The sequence below is a fragment of the Argentina silus genome (assembly GCF_951799395.1).
Source record: "Argentina silus genome assembly, chromosome: Y".
Classification (NCBI taxonomy): Eukaryota; Metazoa; Chordata; class Actinopteri; order Argentiniformes; family Argentinidae; genus Argentina; species Argentina silus.
The window spans coordinates 5,509,670-5,524,669 of NC_139654.1; the positions used below are offsets into that span (position 1 = coordinate 5,509,670).

The 15,000-nt window shown below is 42.2% G+C and overlaps 1 protein-coding gene across 1 annotated transcript in view; it reads left to right on the forward strand.

Annotated features, from left to right (window-relative positions):
• LOC310823919 (tripartite motif-containing protein 16-like protein) overlaps positions 1-2,488 on the forward strand; it is a gene marked incomplete at its 5' end in the record, with an annotated part of 7,055 nt that extends 4,567 nt beyond the window's left edge. Inside the window, 2 exons of the mRNA XM_083696860.1 lie at positions 657-716; positions 1,559-2,488. Of these exons, the coding sequence (XP_083552986.1) occupies positions 657-716; positions 1,559-2,109 (611 nt within the window). The 3' untranslated portion in view covers positions 2,110-2,488. The remainder of the gene's footprint in view (positions 1-656; positions 717-1,558) is intronic.
• Between the last annotated feature and the right edge of the window lie 12,512 nt (positions 2,489-15,000).

Sequence of the window (15,000 nt, forward strand, 5' to 3'; positions counted from 1 at the left end):
TTTTTCCCTCCTCAGGTCCAAGTCCCGTCCTAATCCACTTAGTCCCAATAGAAAACGGATCCGTCCGTGACGCGACTCCAAACCAAATAATCCTCGCGAATTTCTAATCCCAACAAGAAGGAACCTTCATCAGCCCTAAAAAACTAACAAATGGCAGTTTGGCAAAATCCCACTGGCTGGGAAAACATAAAATACAAGAAACTGAAGGGATCTTGTGGTGGAATTCAAAGTTAAAATACTTTGAAATAAAAATGCCAAAGACTCCTCTCCCTTCCTCCCTCTATCCCTCCCTCTCTCCCTCCCACCATCTCCCTCCCTCCCTCCTCTCCCTCCCTCCCTCTCTCTCTCTCTCTCCCTCCCTCCAACCCTCCCTCCTCTCTCTCCCTCTCACCCTCCCTCTTCCCTCTATCCCTTCCTCTCTCTCTCCCTCCTCTCCCTGTCTCCATTTCTCCCTCCCTCTCTCCCTCCCTCTCTCCCTATCTCCCCCTCCCTCTTTCTCCTCCCTTTCTCCCTCCCACTACCCCTACCTCCCCTCTCTCTCCCCCTCCCTCTCTCTCCTCCCTTCCTCTTTCTACCTCTCTCCCTCCCTCCCTTTCTCCCTCCCTCTCTATATCTCTCCCCCCCTTTCTCCCTCCCTCCCTCCCTCCCGTCTGTAGTGAATGGAGTGGATGTTTTCCTGCCACCAGAGCCCAGGACCAGAGCCCAGTTCTTCCAATGTGAGTGTGTTTCTCCTGAAGTAGCTGACAGTTTCTCTCTCTCTTTCTCTCTCCCTCCCTCCCTCCCTCCCTCTCTCCATTCCTCCCTCCTCTCCCTCCCTCTATCCCTCCCTTCCTCCCTACCTCCCTCTCTCCCTCCCTCTATCCCTCCCTTCTTCCCTCTCTCCCTCCCTCCCTCCCCCCCTCCATTGATCGTCTCCACAAACTCTGAGACACAACTAGAGATCTCTAGGAGAGGGAGAGACTCATCAAAGACAGCCTACATATCTGACTCTCCTTCCCTCTCTCTTTTTCACTTCCTCCGTCCCCTCTCTCTCTCTTTCCTCTTTCTCTCTCTCTCCTCTCTCTCTCTATCTCTCTCTCTCCCCTCTCTCTCTCTCCATCTCTCTTTCTCTCTCTTCTCTCGCTCTCCCTCTCTTTCCCTCCATCCCTCTCTCTCTTTCTCTTCCTCTGTCCCCCTCTCTCTTCCTCCTCTCTCTCTCTCTCTCCCCTCTCTCTCTCCCTCTCTCTTTCTCTCTCTCCTCTCTCTCTCCCTCTCTCTCTCTCTCCCTCATCCCTCTCTCTCTTTCTCTTCATCCGTCCCCTCTCTCCTCTCTCTCTCTCTCTCTCTCTCCTCTCTCTCTCTTTCTCTTCCTCTGTCCTCTCTCTCTCTCTCCCCCCTCTCCTCTCTCTCTCCCCCCTCTCTCTCTCTCTCTCCTCTCTCTCCCTCTCTCTCTCTCCATCCCTCTCTCTCTTTCTTTTCCTCCGTCCCCCTCTTTCTTCCTCCTCTCTTTCTTTCTCTCTCTCTTTCTCCCTCCCTCCCTCCCTCCCTCCCTCCCTCCCTCCCTCTGCTCTTCTCCCAGATGCCTGTGAGCTCACACTGGACCCAAACACAGCACACAGACACCTCTCTCTGTCTGAGGAGAACAGAAAGGTGACACTGGGGAGAGAGGAGCAGCCGTATCCTGATCACCCAGAGAGATTTGAGGGCTGGTCACAGGTGCTGTGTAGAGAGGGTCTGACTGGGCGCTGTTACTGGGAGGTAGAGTGTAGTGGGGAAGGGGCTGATATAGGAGTGACATATAAAGGAATCAGCAGGAGAGGATTGGGTTATGACTGTGGGTTGGGATACAATGACAAGTCCTGGAGTCTGAGCTGCTCTGATGACAGTTACTCCGCCTGGCACAATGAGAAGACTGTCATACCTGTCCCCTCCTCTGGCTCCCACAGAGTAGGAGTGTATCTGGACTGGTCGGCCGGCACTCTGTCCTTCTACAGCGTCTCCTCTGACACACGGACCCTCCTGCACACATTCCACTCCACATTCACTGAGCCCCTCTACCCAGGGTTTCATCTTTGGGGCTATGGCTGTTCAGTGACCCTGTGTAAACTAGTCTCAGGGAGATCACACTGAACACCAAAGGCTCAAAGATGACGGATCAGAACATGATGCAGTTGGACAGTGGTGTGTTTTCACTGAGATGTTGGATGTACAGATGTTCCCTCTCCCAGTGTGTAAGGTGTAGTGTATAGTGTGTAGGGTGTAGTGTATATATATATTATTAAATTAAATGCTTCTGATAGTGAAATAGACTGTAATTGAGTGACAAAAAACAGAAGCTTACATGTTTTTTAGTTTTTTTTATGGAGATGCAACTGACAGTGAAACAATCCAGATGAATGATTAGATGATCAAATCAGACTGATGATGAACTCTGAGAATAACACAGGAGAGAGTGTCTGTATGTATATAAGAGTTGGTTAGATTGGGTGTTTGAGTTGTGATGCTGGATTACGTTGCTGTGTGTAAGATAGTAGGGAGTGGATGTGAAGACAGCTCTCCTTCTCTGTCAGTACAACATGGACATGTTCTGTAATTCACTTTCCATAGATTCCTTCACCTGTCTATCTATCCAACGTACATGTTGTTCCTTCTCCTGTGTGTGTGTGTGTGTGTGTGTGTGTGTGTGTGTGTGTGTGTGTGTGTGTGTATATATAAGAGTTGGTTAGATTGGGTGTTTGAGTTGTGTCACCGAGGGTGAGTCTAGTACGTCCTTTCCCCGGCCTGAACACCATTCCCAACGTTCCCCAGTTAAGCACGGCAGGATCGGCCCGAGGTTTGAGAGCAACCTTGGTGAATCACCACGACACGGCAAGAGAAAGAGAAAAAGCTTAGCAGCCGGGGGCCCGACCTGACGAGGGACACCGCGGCTGAGGATGTTCCTGAAACACATTTTATCTTCCATCTATCCCTCAAATAGGTGCAACTGCATAACTGCTTATGAATGATAAGTTGATTCAAATAGGTGCGACTGCATAACTGCTTATGAGGAACTAGAGTGTGAGTGTATGACCCCGTGTCAACATGTCTGCTTAGGCCTCATTATGATGACGGCATGCTACCAATGAAAGTACTATGAATATAAGAATACCAATGATTGATTGTGTAATCTTACTCAGGGATGATTACTGATGTATGATACTATATTACTGAAGTTTATTTTGATGATACAGAGTTTTATTATTGCATAAAAGGGGTTATTGTGTAAGGCCTACGGGGTGAAGTAGGTCAGGTGGTGGGAATCCCCAACAAGAAGTACTACTGTGTCCATAATCAAGTATGAGAATGATAAGGATGATTAAGAGTAACAATGTGAAGTATAGAGTGATTTACTGGTATTGATTTATGTTCGATTTATGATTACTATACTGTTTTACTGTTTGGATGTATTGTTTTGATGAAGGTCTTGTAACACCGAGAGTTGAGGGACAAAGAAACTTCCCTAAAAGCACTTCCTTATTTACATTAGAAGCAAGTTACTTAGCCACTAGATTAGCTTAGCCATGGTTCTAGCTACCCGCCAAAAGGGTTAAACACCGCTCTGTTTGTAAACAGAGATGATGTCAAGATGTGGATCAGAAACAGGGTATAAGAAGAGCTCCCCGGAGCAGTACTTAAGTCATTCAGTTCAAATGAAGTGGGTAAAGGAAGTCAATGGAGGAACTATGGGACGTAGACTGTTAACAAGCGGAGTGAGTCTAATCGACACCAACCTACACAGGACCTGTTAGGAAGTAGCTTACAGGGTAAGACCCTGCAGGCTGACGTCCATACCTGTTAGTCGGAGGGTTGGTCCGGGGTCCTGTTCAGGGTAAGACCCTGCAGGCTGAGGTCCATACCTGTTAGACAGAGGGTTGGTCCGGGGTCCTGTACAGGGCCTGAACTGCCGGGAGACAAGGTGTCATGATCATCAAAAAAACCCTGAAACACTTTCGTGTTTTTTTTCGCGTTAAACTTTTAAATAAAGATGAACTTGTTTTTACTTATGCTGTTTCTTTCATGGAAATCCTGATAGTTGACGTATCGTCTGTGCTCTGTCGTAGAGCTGGGCATCTTCGGCTCATCGAGTTACAAGGAGACCTCCTTCACCTCACGGAGGAGGTGAAAGTGAGAGGTGATTTGTATTATTACTCTCCAGGACCAGCTGAGACAGCGTCTCCTACAGCTCGACCCCTCCCTTTACTAGACTGGTCCCCAAACCGGTGGTCAGATAATACAAAGAAAAACAGGCTCGCGGCTGAGAGTGTCACTCCCCAGGTTTTCCCCCCGTTGGTGGAAAATGGCTTGAAAGAGGAAAAATGTGCTAAACATAAATAAATAAATAACAATGATGGTACTTGATAATAATACGCACAGCACATAATATTATTGGAATACTGTGATATCTGCCATTTAACTGACGCTTTTATCCAAAGCGACTTACATTGCAGTGAGTGCTTACATTTCAGTATATATGGTCCCAGCGGAAATCAAACCCACAACCTAAGCGTTGTTAGCGCCGTGCTCTACCAACTGAACCACAGAGGACCAGGTGTGTGACTGTGTCATGATGAGCCACAGAGGACCAGGTGTGTGACTGTGTCATGATGAGCCACAGAGGACCAGGTGTGTCATGATGAGCCACAGAGGACCAGGTGTGTGACTGTGTCATGATGAGCCACAGCGGACCAGGTGTGTGACTGTGTGACGATGAGCCACAGCGGACCAGGTGTGTGACTGTGTCATGATGAGCCACAGAGGACCAGGTGTGTGACTGTGTCATGATGAGCCACAGCGGACCAGGTGTGTGACTGTGTCATGATGAGCCACAGCGGACCAGGTGTGTGACTGTGTCATGATGAGCCACAGAGGACCAGGTGTGTCATGATGAGCCACAGAGGACCAGGTGTGTGACTGTGTCATGATGAGCCACAGAGGACCAGGTGTGTGACTGTGTCATGATGAGCCACAGAGGACCAGGTGTGTGACTGTGTCATGATGAGCCACAGAGGACCAGGTGTGTGACTGTGTCATGATGAGCCGCATCAAACCAAACCATAACAAGTGTGGAGTAAACATGTTGTCCCCCACAACTGAGTTACCCCCACACACACACACACACACACACACACACACACACACACACACACACACACACACACACACACACACACACACATACATACATACACATACACACACACCCACAGACATATACACATACACATACACATACACATACACATACACATACACACACATACACACCCACACACACCCACACACACATACATACCCTCACACACACCCACACAGCCAGCAGAGGGAGGAAGTCAGCAAGATGATTTACATGACCAGTTTCTGGTCATAGTCCAGTTCATTACACACAACACAGAGAAAGAAGCAGATTCCTCTCACGAGACGGAACCTTAACCTCGATAGTAACGCAAATACACAGAAGCTGATTTCCGTTACCAAAAGGTACGAATCTTACAGAAATATGACAGCGCTTATTTTTTAGGTTGTTTTTATTGCTGTTGTTGTTGTTGTTGAGGCTATTTTTGTTCAAATGTGTAGCTCACGGTATGAGGAAACAAGTCAAGTACAGGACACAAAAGTCTTCATTGTTAGGCTATAGCCTCCCTGAACAACAGTGAACCACACAGCAAATTCAGCAGAGTTACATTTCTGGTGTTAATGAGAATTGAGTCAATCTCACTCTACTTGGAGTTGATCTAACTCGGTATGTTGTCTAATCTGTTCGATTTCACACTGTAGCGTGAAAGAGTTGGTGTCAAAATGGAGTGTTATAACCGTTTTCTTGAAATCAACTGTCATAGTGTCACATTGAAGATCTCCGACACTTAATTTGAACACCTCCAGTGTAAAGCTTGCCTTGCAGTGAGCCTCACCCACAGACATTAGAATGTCAACGCCTAGAGTGTGAGGAGTGAATGACCCCACCCCTCCCTCCTCCCCTCTCTGGAATCCACGGCAGGTGAAAGAAATCGGCCATTTCACTTTTTGCATGGTGGCGGTAAGTAACCGTTAATTACATTTACATTTTTTGTTTTTTAGCAGACGCCTTTGTCCAAAGCGACTTACAACATACATTTAAATAGATGACCATGAGTGATATTGTTATGCAAATACGTATTTAGACCTTGGTATGATGTTTAGACTGCAGTTTTTACTCAAGCTTAGCCAGGACTATGTTAGCCAGCTACCTAGCGTTTGTTTCTTCTACTTATATACCCTTTCTGATTATTAAGTGTTACTGTAAGCTTACGGTAATTCTCCTTGAGTTTGTAACGTTTGGCAGTGTAGGTTAAGTTACATCATGTTCGCTATCTTTTGTGTTAGCTAACTGCTCACATTAGCAAATTGGCTAGGTGAGAACATGCCTCCACGTGTTAGCTGAGTTGCTGTCCAGCAAAGGAGTTGGTATTGCAAAATCCTGATATGAGGACTGTTCATATCTGTAACTTCAATTGTGGGTATCAGACCCACAGAAAACGTTTCAACTTTTTACTTGGAATAGTTAGTGGAGCAGCTAGGAGGTGTTTTCTCCTCAAAATGAATGAAAAGCAACAGGCACATGCATGGTGAAAATCGTCATTGTTTCATGATTCTCCTGTAAATCGATAGCTTGTTGGTCACAAATCAATTGTAGTTTTCAATAATAGGCTACTGTGCAAATTCAAAAGGATTTTAAGGTTTGTAGAAAGGATGACTTTACATAAATTATATAAGTTCTTCATATAAAAACTACCTCAGTATCACTGCACTGTGATAGTGATGCATATTCTTAATCTTGACACTTATGTTTTTATTTTTTTATTCACAGCAGGCGGTAAACCTCACCTTGTTTCACTCTCTTCACATTGATAAGCACTGTCATGTTTTACAGAGGCATTATGATTCTGGCTCTGGTTCTATTTGGACTGTGTTGGCCTGGCTTGATTAACAAATAGTTATTTAATTATATCCTTTTACAGGAAATGCTGGTTAAAGTGGAGATCCGAGGAGTGCAGGAATACATTAGAGTTCCACAGACTGATCAAGTCTTTCAATATTCAAGAAGTTCCTTCAAGAAAGTTTGTAGTTTATTTATGAAAATAGTTTTGCATTTAATGTTATCACTGTAGTTGAACATGCAATCTTAAATATTCTGCAAATACAGTGATTAGTTTGCAGGTGCTAGTGTCCCATAGGTATTACACAAACTGTTCTATCAGCAAATAGATTAATATTGTATTAATGCAATGTACTGTACTTTTGATTCTCCTAGTAACAGAGAAGTTTAGTCTGGAAGAGAGTTTCAGTGGGGGCGAGCTAAGCTTGACTGATGTGTCAGGAACAGAGGTGGGTGGAGATGTCTTCGATGAGCTTGTAAATTCAGGTGTCTTGACCTTCATGGTCCCTTTCCCAGTAGGTAAGGAAAGTCCTTGAAAAGGCAGGGGTTTTGATGAGGTATCACAGGCAGTGTGAATCCTGAGAGGCACATAGTGTTTTGTCAAATATTGTCATTATCATTTTGGAGGCCTCAAACTGTTATCATTTGATATTCTATTGATCATTATCTTTGGCACACATATTATCCATAGATGGACAGACTAAAATGTGTAGATCTGGATGTTCAGCTGGTCGAAAATTCTCATCTGTCGTGACTGCACTGTCCCCAGCTTCATCCCATTCATCATTGGTCGCTTCATCCCATTCATCCTTGGTAGTGGCGGAGACTCCACTATCCCCAGCTTCATCCCATTCATCTGATTCTACAATTGTCCTTGAGTCCACAAGAAAGAGGAGAAACCCATCAGGGTTAATGGATCAATATGAAGCAAAACAGGTAAGCTTTGAAAAAATACATTTAAAATCTTCAATTAAGTCATTTTTATTATTGATAATATCTTTAAATATATATCTGCAGAAGAATATTGGGTATTCTGTATAAAGGAATGCCATAGAAAAGTGAATTGTTTTTTGGGGGGAAAGAAATCACAAAAATCCTCTTTTAAATTTCCGTAAGCAAGCTTCCTTACAAGCCTCCATTGTAACACGTTTTGTCAGAAAGTTGAACATGTTCTGAGGGCCAATCAGAAGGGTGAGAAATCTTTAAGGAGTATGACAAGACGACAACACTACCGGATGCAACACGTAAACAGATGGTGAACATCCTGGTTGCAGATATGATGGAGTTACATGGGTAAGAATGTATCTCCATCTTCTCTCCCTTGCAAAACATACACACTTACAAGGTGGGCTCAACCATAAACTATGATTTGTTTTGAAAGGAGGATTCCACCGTCAAGTGTGAGAACCAATTATGCACTGGGAATTGTGACACTTTTTCCTTACCTCCAAGATCCATTCTCCAAACAAGGATATGCAAGTTCTTGTTTTCTATGTGAAAACCCAAACCATTGTATTTTCTATACTTTCTTCCCTTTTTAGTTTCCTTGTTTGTATTTAAATCCTGTTTCAGATGAGTATATAGGTTTCTCAGCCTTGTATTTCCCACTAGTTTTTGTAAAGTTGTATATTGTCAGTGTCTAAACTTATTGTGTTGAGTAATTGATATGAATATGTGTGCCTTGGTTTTGTTGTCTTAAACAAAAACACTACTATGATCCTGAGGGTAACACTGGCTACATTGCATGGAGGATCAAGACGGTTCAACGCAACACCTCTGCTGGCTCCTGGGGTCATTCCAAGACAGTTATTCAGGATGGTCCAAAAACCAGACGAGAATCTTTGTTGGCCTGTGAACAGCTATTTGGTGAGGAGTGCAGGGAGGCGATATCTACAATCAGACATTCAACTGATGAATCTGTGGTCAGAGACAAAATGAGAGTGACTTTTGAGTATCGACAGAAGATGGTCCATGATGAGGATGCATCATCATCAGTCCTGGATGTGTTCCTTCATTTCCTTGATGTGCCTGGATTGGTAAGAAAATCTTTAGCTTTTGTAGTAGTTTCAGTATTTGATCCCACCATTTCCCTTTGTCATCTATACTTAAATCTGTATATCAAAATATTGTCTCCTTGTTTTTAGATCGACCAGGATTTCTCCATGATGTTTGGTGACGAAGTGTCTCAGAAATTCCTGGCAAAGTGGTCAACATTCTTCAAGCCAAAAGTCATCGCAGACTGCAAGACTCTTCCACCAAACCAGTACATTGTTGAGCTGCTGTCAGGAACTGAACCTCATCCTGAGGACAACCACGGTCAGTAAAGACGGTTTTGTATTTCCAAAATATTTCATTAGTGTTCATTAGTTCATTAGTGTTCATTAGTGTCTAACTTCATTCTTTTGTGATGTCTTTAGGATGGGACAGTGATATGTCGTCAATCCTTTTGCTGCTGCATCTGCTCCCTCCGACTTCAAGAGGCCAGAAAAAAACAGCCAAGATCAGTCCAGCTCAAGCAGCCAGCCATCTTGTGAGATATCTTAAAGTATGCAAAAGTTCATTTTTAAACCTCAGATGTGCGTTTTGAGATGCAGATTACTTTGGAATTCTGAGACATACATCATCTCATTTTGTTCATTCCATCTGTAAATAAGCTGTGATGAAACGCTTGGTGATAAAAAAAACATGCAAAGAGTTTAATTTTCATATTTACTTTGTCCCTTTTCTGACCTACAGGAAGGAGCTAGTGTGACTACCTTCCTTGAGACTGCTGACACAAAACAACCATTCCTCCTCTGCATCGGTGAGCAAAGGAATGATATCCAACGGTTCTACCTTGTTATCGACCGAAAACCGATACCATGCAAGGCACATACATCAGTGGCGGCTTTTGATGAACTGTTCAAAACTCACTACGTCTTCAGTCTTTCATATGACGAAGCTCTTTGTAATTTCTACACATTTATCCAAACCACAATTTACAACATCGATATCAGAAGAGCAAAGGAGAGCCCACGTGTTAAAAAACTTAGAGCAAGACTGCTGCAGCGAGAGGACTGAATTCATAAACAGCCTTCAAGATGTTCACATGTTTTGAATGTAAAGCGCACCACAAAAATTGTTTGGTTCTTTGTCACCATCTAAAATTTCAACATGGTCTATATCCTGGCAAAACGTTACGTTTAAAATGTGGAGAGCTAGGTTGTCCATTATCATGTTGTACTAAAAGTGGCTTCCGAAAGCACCTCAACAAGGTGCATAGTCACAGCATGGATCAAGAGGTTGATACTAATCAGGATGTTGCCACTCAGAAAGAATGTGAGGCGGAATGTTCAAGTGATCGCCCAACTGTTGTTGCCACTTTGCAGATTCCACCGGTACCAACAAAGCTTTGTGAAGTAACAAGTCAGCTACCTTCAATGTGTGGATCAATTGTTGCACATCTGCAAGCATCAGGTCTCCCTGAAAGTGCTGTCCAAACAATTGTTTGTTCAATGGAAGAAGTCGTTAATGACGTCCAAAGCCAAGCTCGAGTAGCAGTTCTCAAAACGGTTTCTCCTGAAACTAAGAGTTCAGGCATTTCTCAAAAAATAGAGCACTGTTTTGATCAATTAGGTAATCCTTTTTCAGAATTAAACACGGGGGCAAAGAGGCATAAATATTACAATGAAAAATGGGAAATTGTTGAACGTAAAGAATATGTCCTTGGGGTGAGACTGGATTTGCGCAGAGATAGAATTACAGGTGTCTACAATCAGGTTCCTGTAACAAACAAGTGCATGTATGTGCCGATTCTGGGTACACTCAAATCCATATTCAAAAACAGCCAAGTAAGAGAGAGCTTTTTACAGGACAAACAAAGTGAAAATGGTATTTACAAAGACATCAATGATGGGTCATATTTTCAAATCCATGCCATGTTCTCACAGCAAAAGCATGCTTTACAGATTCTACTCTATTACTGCTAACCCTCTAGGTTCCAAGAAGGTGATCCACAAAATTGGGGGTGTCTACTTTACTCTAAAAAATCTTCCACCCAAGTGTAACTCAGTACTGATGAATGTACATCTTGCAGCTCTATTCTACACTGAAGATCTGAAGACATATGGTTTTGATATGATACTAAAGCCTCTTATTGATGACCTGAAAATCTTAGAAACCGAAGGAATACAGCTTCCTTGTTTTGAACAACCATTGTTTGGCTCAGTTATTCAAGTAACAGAAGATAATCTGGCTTTAAAAAGCACATTTCTGTAGGTTTTGTTTAATGAGTAAGGAAGAAGTGCAATCTGTATTTACTGAGAATCATCCTGGGTTAATTTTCCGTTCCAAAGAGGTTCATACTGAACAATGTAGGGCACTAAATGAAAATCCTGAACTGCGGTCATTATATGGTGTTAAAAAGTCATGTGTGCTCAATTCATTAGAGTATTTCCATAACACTGATAACTATGCTGTTGATATAATGCATGATTTGCTAGAGGGTGTGGTACAGTATGAACTTAAGCTGGTTTTTGAGTACCTTGTTAAACAGGGCTATGTCTCTTTGAACTCATTGTCAGACAGGATACAGAGCTTTAATTACGGTTACACAGAACATAAAAACAAACCAAGTGGGTTAAAGATGGACGATAAGAGCAAACACCCGGGTCAGAATGCCGTCCAGTCATGGTGTCTTCTGCACAACACTCCACTTATATTGGGTGATGTCATTAAAAGGGATAACAGTCACTGGAACTTTCTTCTGCTTCTAATACAGATAGTCAATATAGTGTTTTCCTACACCATAACTGATGGGATGATATCTTACTTGAAACATCTGATCTGTGATCACCATACTCTGTTCAAAGCATTGTTTCCCGACAAGAAGTTGATCCCCAAGCACCATTTGATGATACACTATCCGAGATGCATACAACAAATTGGCCCTCTTATCCATATGTGGTGCATGCGATTTGAAGCCAAACACGCATTTTTCAAAAGATGTGGTAAAGATTTCAAAAATCTCACCAAATCATTGGTGAAACAGCATCAGCGCCAACTGGTGTTTCAATTTGAAAATTATTGTTTTAGACGATTTGAATTTGGTCCTACAACATCAAAAACAATCAGCACCTTGCAAGGTGGGGAAGAACTTAGCCAGACATTATATTTAGAAGCATGTTCAAGTGTTTCAAGCACCAACTGGGTCAGAAATGATGGTACTGAGTACCAGGTTGATTTGTTCATATGCACTGGATGTACCGATGATCTCCCTGCTTTCAAAAAGATCTGTGATATTATTATATACGAAGAGCGTGCTTTCATAATAGCCTGTAATGTAGAAACAATGTACTATGATGACCACTTTAATGCCTACTGTATAGAAGACCAAATGGATGAGTTTTCTGTTATCTGCGTTGATGAACTGACTCATTTCAAACCATTTGACAAGCAGTGCTCTAATGAGAATAGTCACAAAGCATACATAGTGCCCTATTCTTATATGTAGAAAAGTTCTCAGTAAATACAGATTGCACTTCTGTCACAAAGGTGTCGCAGGGAAGTTGTTACATTATTTTTTATTTTTTATTTTGAATGAATAAGCCTCAAAGTCTGGTACTATTCTGTGACATACATCATCTAATTTTGTTCATTGCATTTGTAAATAAGATGTGATGAAATGCTTAGTAATAAAACCATGCATATTTACTTTGTACCTTGGCTTACCGACAGAAGGGAGCCAGTGTGACGTGGACATTTAAATTGTCTTTGTTTTGTCTGCCATTTATCTGCCATCAAGATCTGGATGATAACAAAATAAAACATGTTTTTTATAAAGCAATCAACTTGTATGTCATTCTTATTTTTAATTGGTTTATTACCGAATTATTGAAATATTTAAATGTTTTATTTTAATTGTATAGTAGCATATTTTGACTTTATAGTGTTAATGAGGCAACTCCTTTTATAGAAATTCAAATCACACTGAGAGAGTTAATTTCTAACACTAAGCACTGGAGTTGAAAACATGTAACACTGGTAAGTGTTAACCAGTGTTAAATTTCAACTGTAGAAAGAGTTGATATTAACTCTATTATAGTGGAAACATGGCAACACTTTCAAAAGTGTTAAATTCACTCTGTGGGGAGTGGACCCCTCCGGACACTTTAAAAGTGTTGAAATTAACTCTATTAGAGTTAATTTGAGTCTGTCAATTTTGCTGTGTTGTGATTCAACTACTAGTGATTCAACTACTAGTGATTCAACTACTAGTGATGATTAAACTACTAATGATTCAACTACTAGTGATTCAACTACTAGTGATTCAACTACTAGTGATTCAACTACTAGTGATGATTAAACTACTAATGATTAAACTACTAGTGATTCGACTACTAGTGATGATTCAACTACTAGTGATGATTCAACTACTAGTGATTCAACTACTAGTGATTCAACTACTAGTGATTCACCTACTGTCTCCTGGCAGTCAGGCCCTGTACAGGACCCCGGACCAACCCTCTGACTAACAGGTATGGACCTCAGCCTGCAGGGTCTTACCCTGTACAGGACCCCGGACCAACCCTCTGTCTAACAGGTATGGACCTCAGCCTGCAGGGTCTTACCCTGTAAGCTACTTCCTAACAGGTCCGGTGTAGGTTTACCCACTTCAGTTGAACTGAAAACTCCCCCGAAAACCGTACACAGAAGTGGGTAACCTCTATGGTTAACGACTGCTCTAATCTTATAGGAGTGCAAGTTGGTGTGATTGCGGAAAGGTGTTTATCGGTAAGTACAATTTACCCAAAGGAGGTAACGATGGGCTAGATATAACCATTCAGATCCTATGATGAAATATGCACAGTAATCTATAACCTTTTATGTCACCAGGAGGAGGTAAAAATACTTTTGATGAATGGAATAGTTCAATAAAAATAACATTTTTAAAAATTGAGTTTAGAAAACTGTTACTTTAAATGCAGGTTAGATTGTTTAATAATGGATTAAAGCATTACAGCATAGCTAAGTTATCATAAAAATGGGTTACAGACAGAGTATTAAAATATAAAAATGATGAAAATATAAAAATTAGAAAAATTAGAAAAGAATAAAATCTCTACCTCTATCCCTCCTCTGCCTAATCTACTTGTCCTCTCCGTCGAGTGAAGCCGGTTCCTCTTTCCGCCACGGCTGTGGTAAAGAGCCGTTGTTATGCTCCCCTGGCCGAGGGACTCTGATTCCCGCAGAGTGTCTCAGCTTTGCCCCCTGAAACTGCTCTACCGGTCTCAGCTTTTCCTCTAAGTCCGTTCTTCCTCAAAGAAAGGTCCGCCAGGTCCTCTGTTGCAATCCAGTGGCGAGTCCGTTAGTCAGGATTTGATCAAAGTGTGAACTCCGGCCACGGAGAACTTCTCGGGCACTAGACTATGAGAGCTCCAGTTCCACCCCGGGGTGAGGTATCCAACACACTCCTTCCTGCTCCGGTCCTTCAGGTTTTAACGTTCCTCAGCGGGGAATGACCGATGTACTGCTCCAGGAAGCTCTTTTTATACTCTGCTTCTGATCCAAAACCTCCCATATGACATCATCTTTGTTTACAAAAAACAAACAGAGCGGTGTTTTAACCCTTTTGGCGGGTAGCTAGAACCATGGCTAAGCTAATCTAGTGGCTAAGTAGCTTGCTTCTAAAGTAAATAAGGAAGTGCTTTTAGGGAAGTCCTATTAAGGAAGTTTTTCTGTCCCTCAACTCTCAGTGTTAGAAGACCTCATCAAAACAATACATCCAAACAGTAAAACAGTATAGTAATCAAACATATCCATAAATCAATACCAGTAAATCACTCTATACTTCACATTGTTACTCTTAATCATCCTTATCATTCTCATACTTGATTATGGACACAGTAGTACTTCTTGTTGGGGATTCCCACTACCTGACCTACTTCACCCCGTAGGCCCTATATAATATCCCCTTTTATGCAATAATAAAACTCTGTATCATCAAAATAAACGTCAGTAATATAGTATCATACTTCAGTAATAATCCCTGAGTAAGATTTACACAATCAAACATTGGTATTCTTATATTC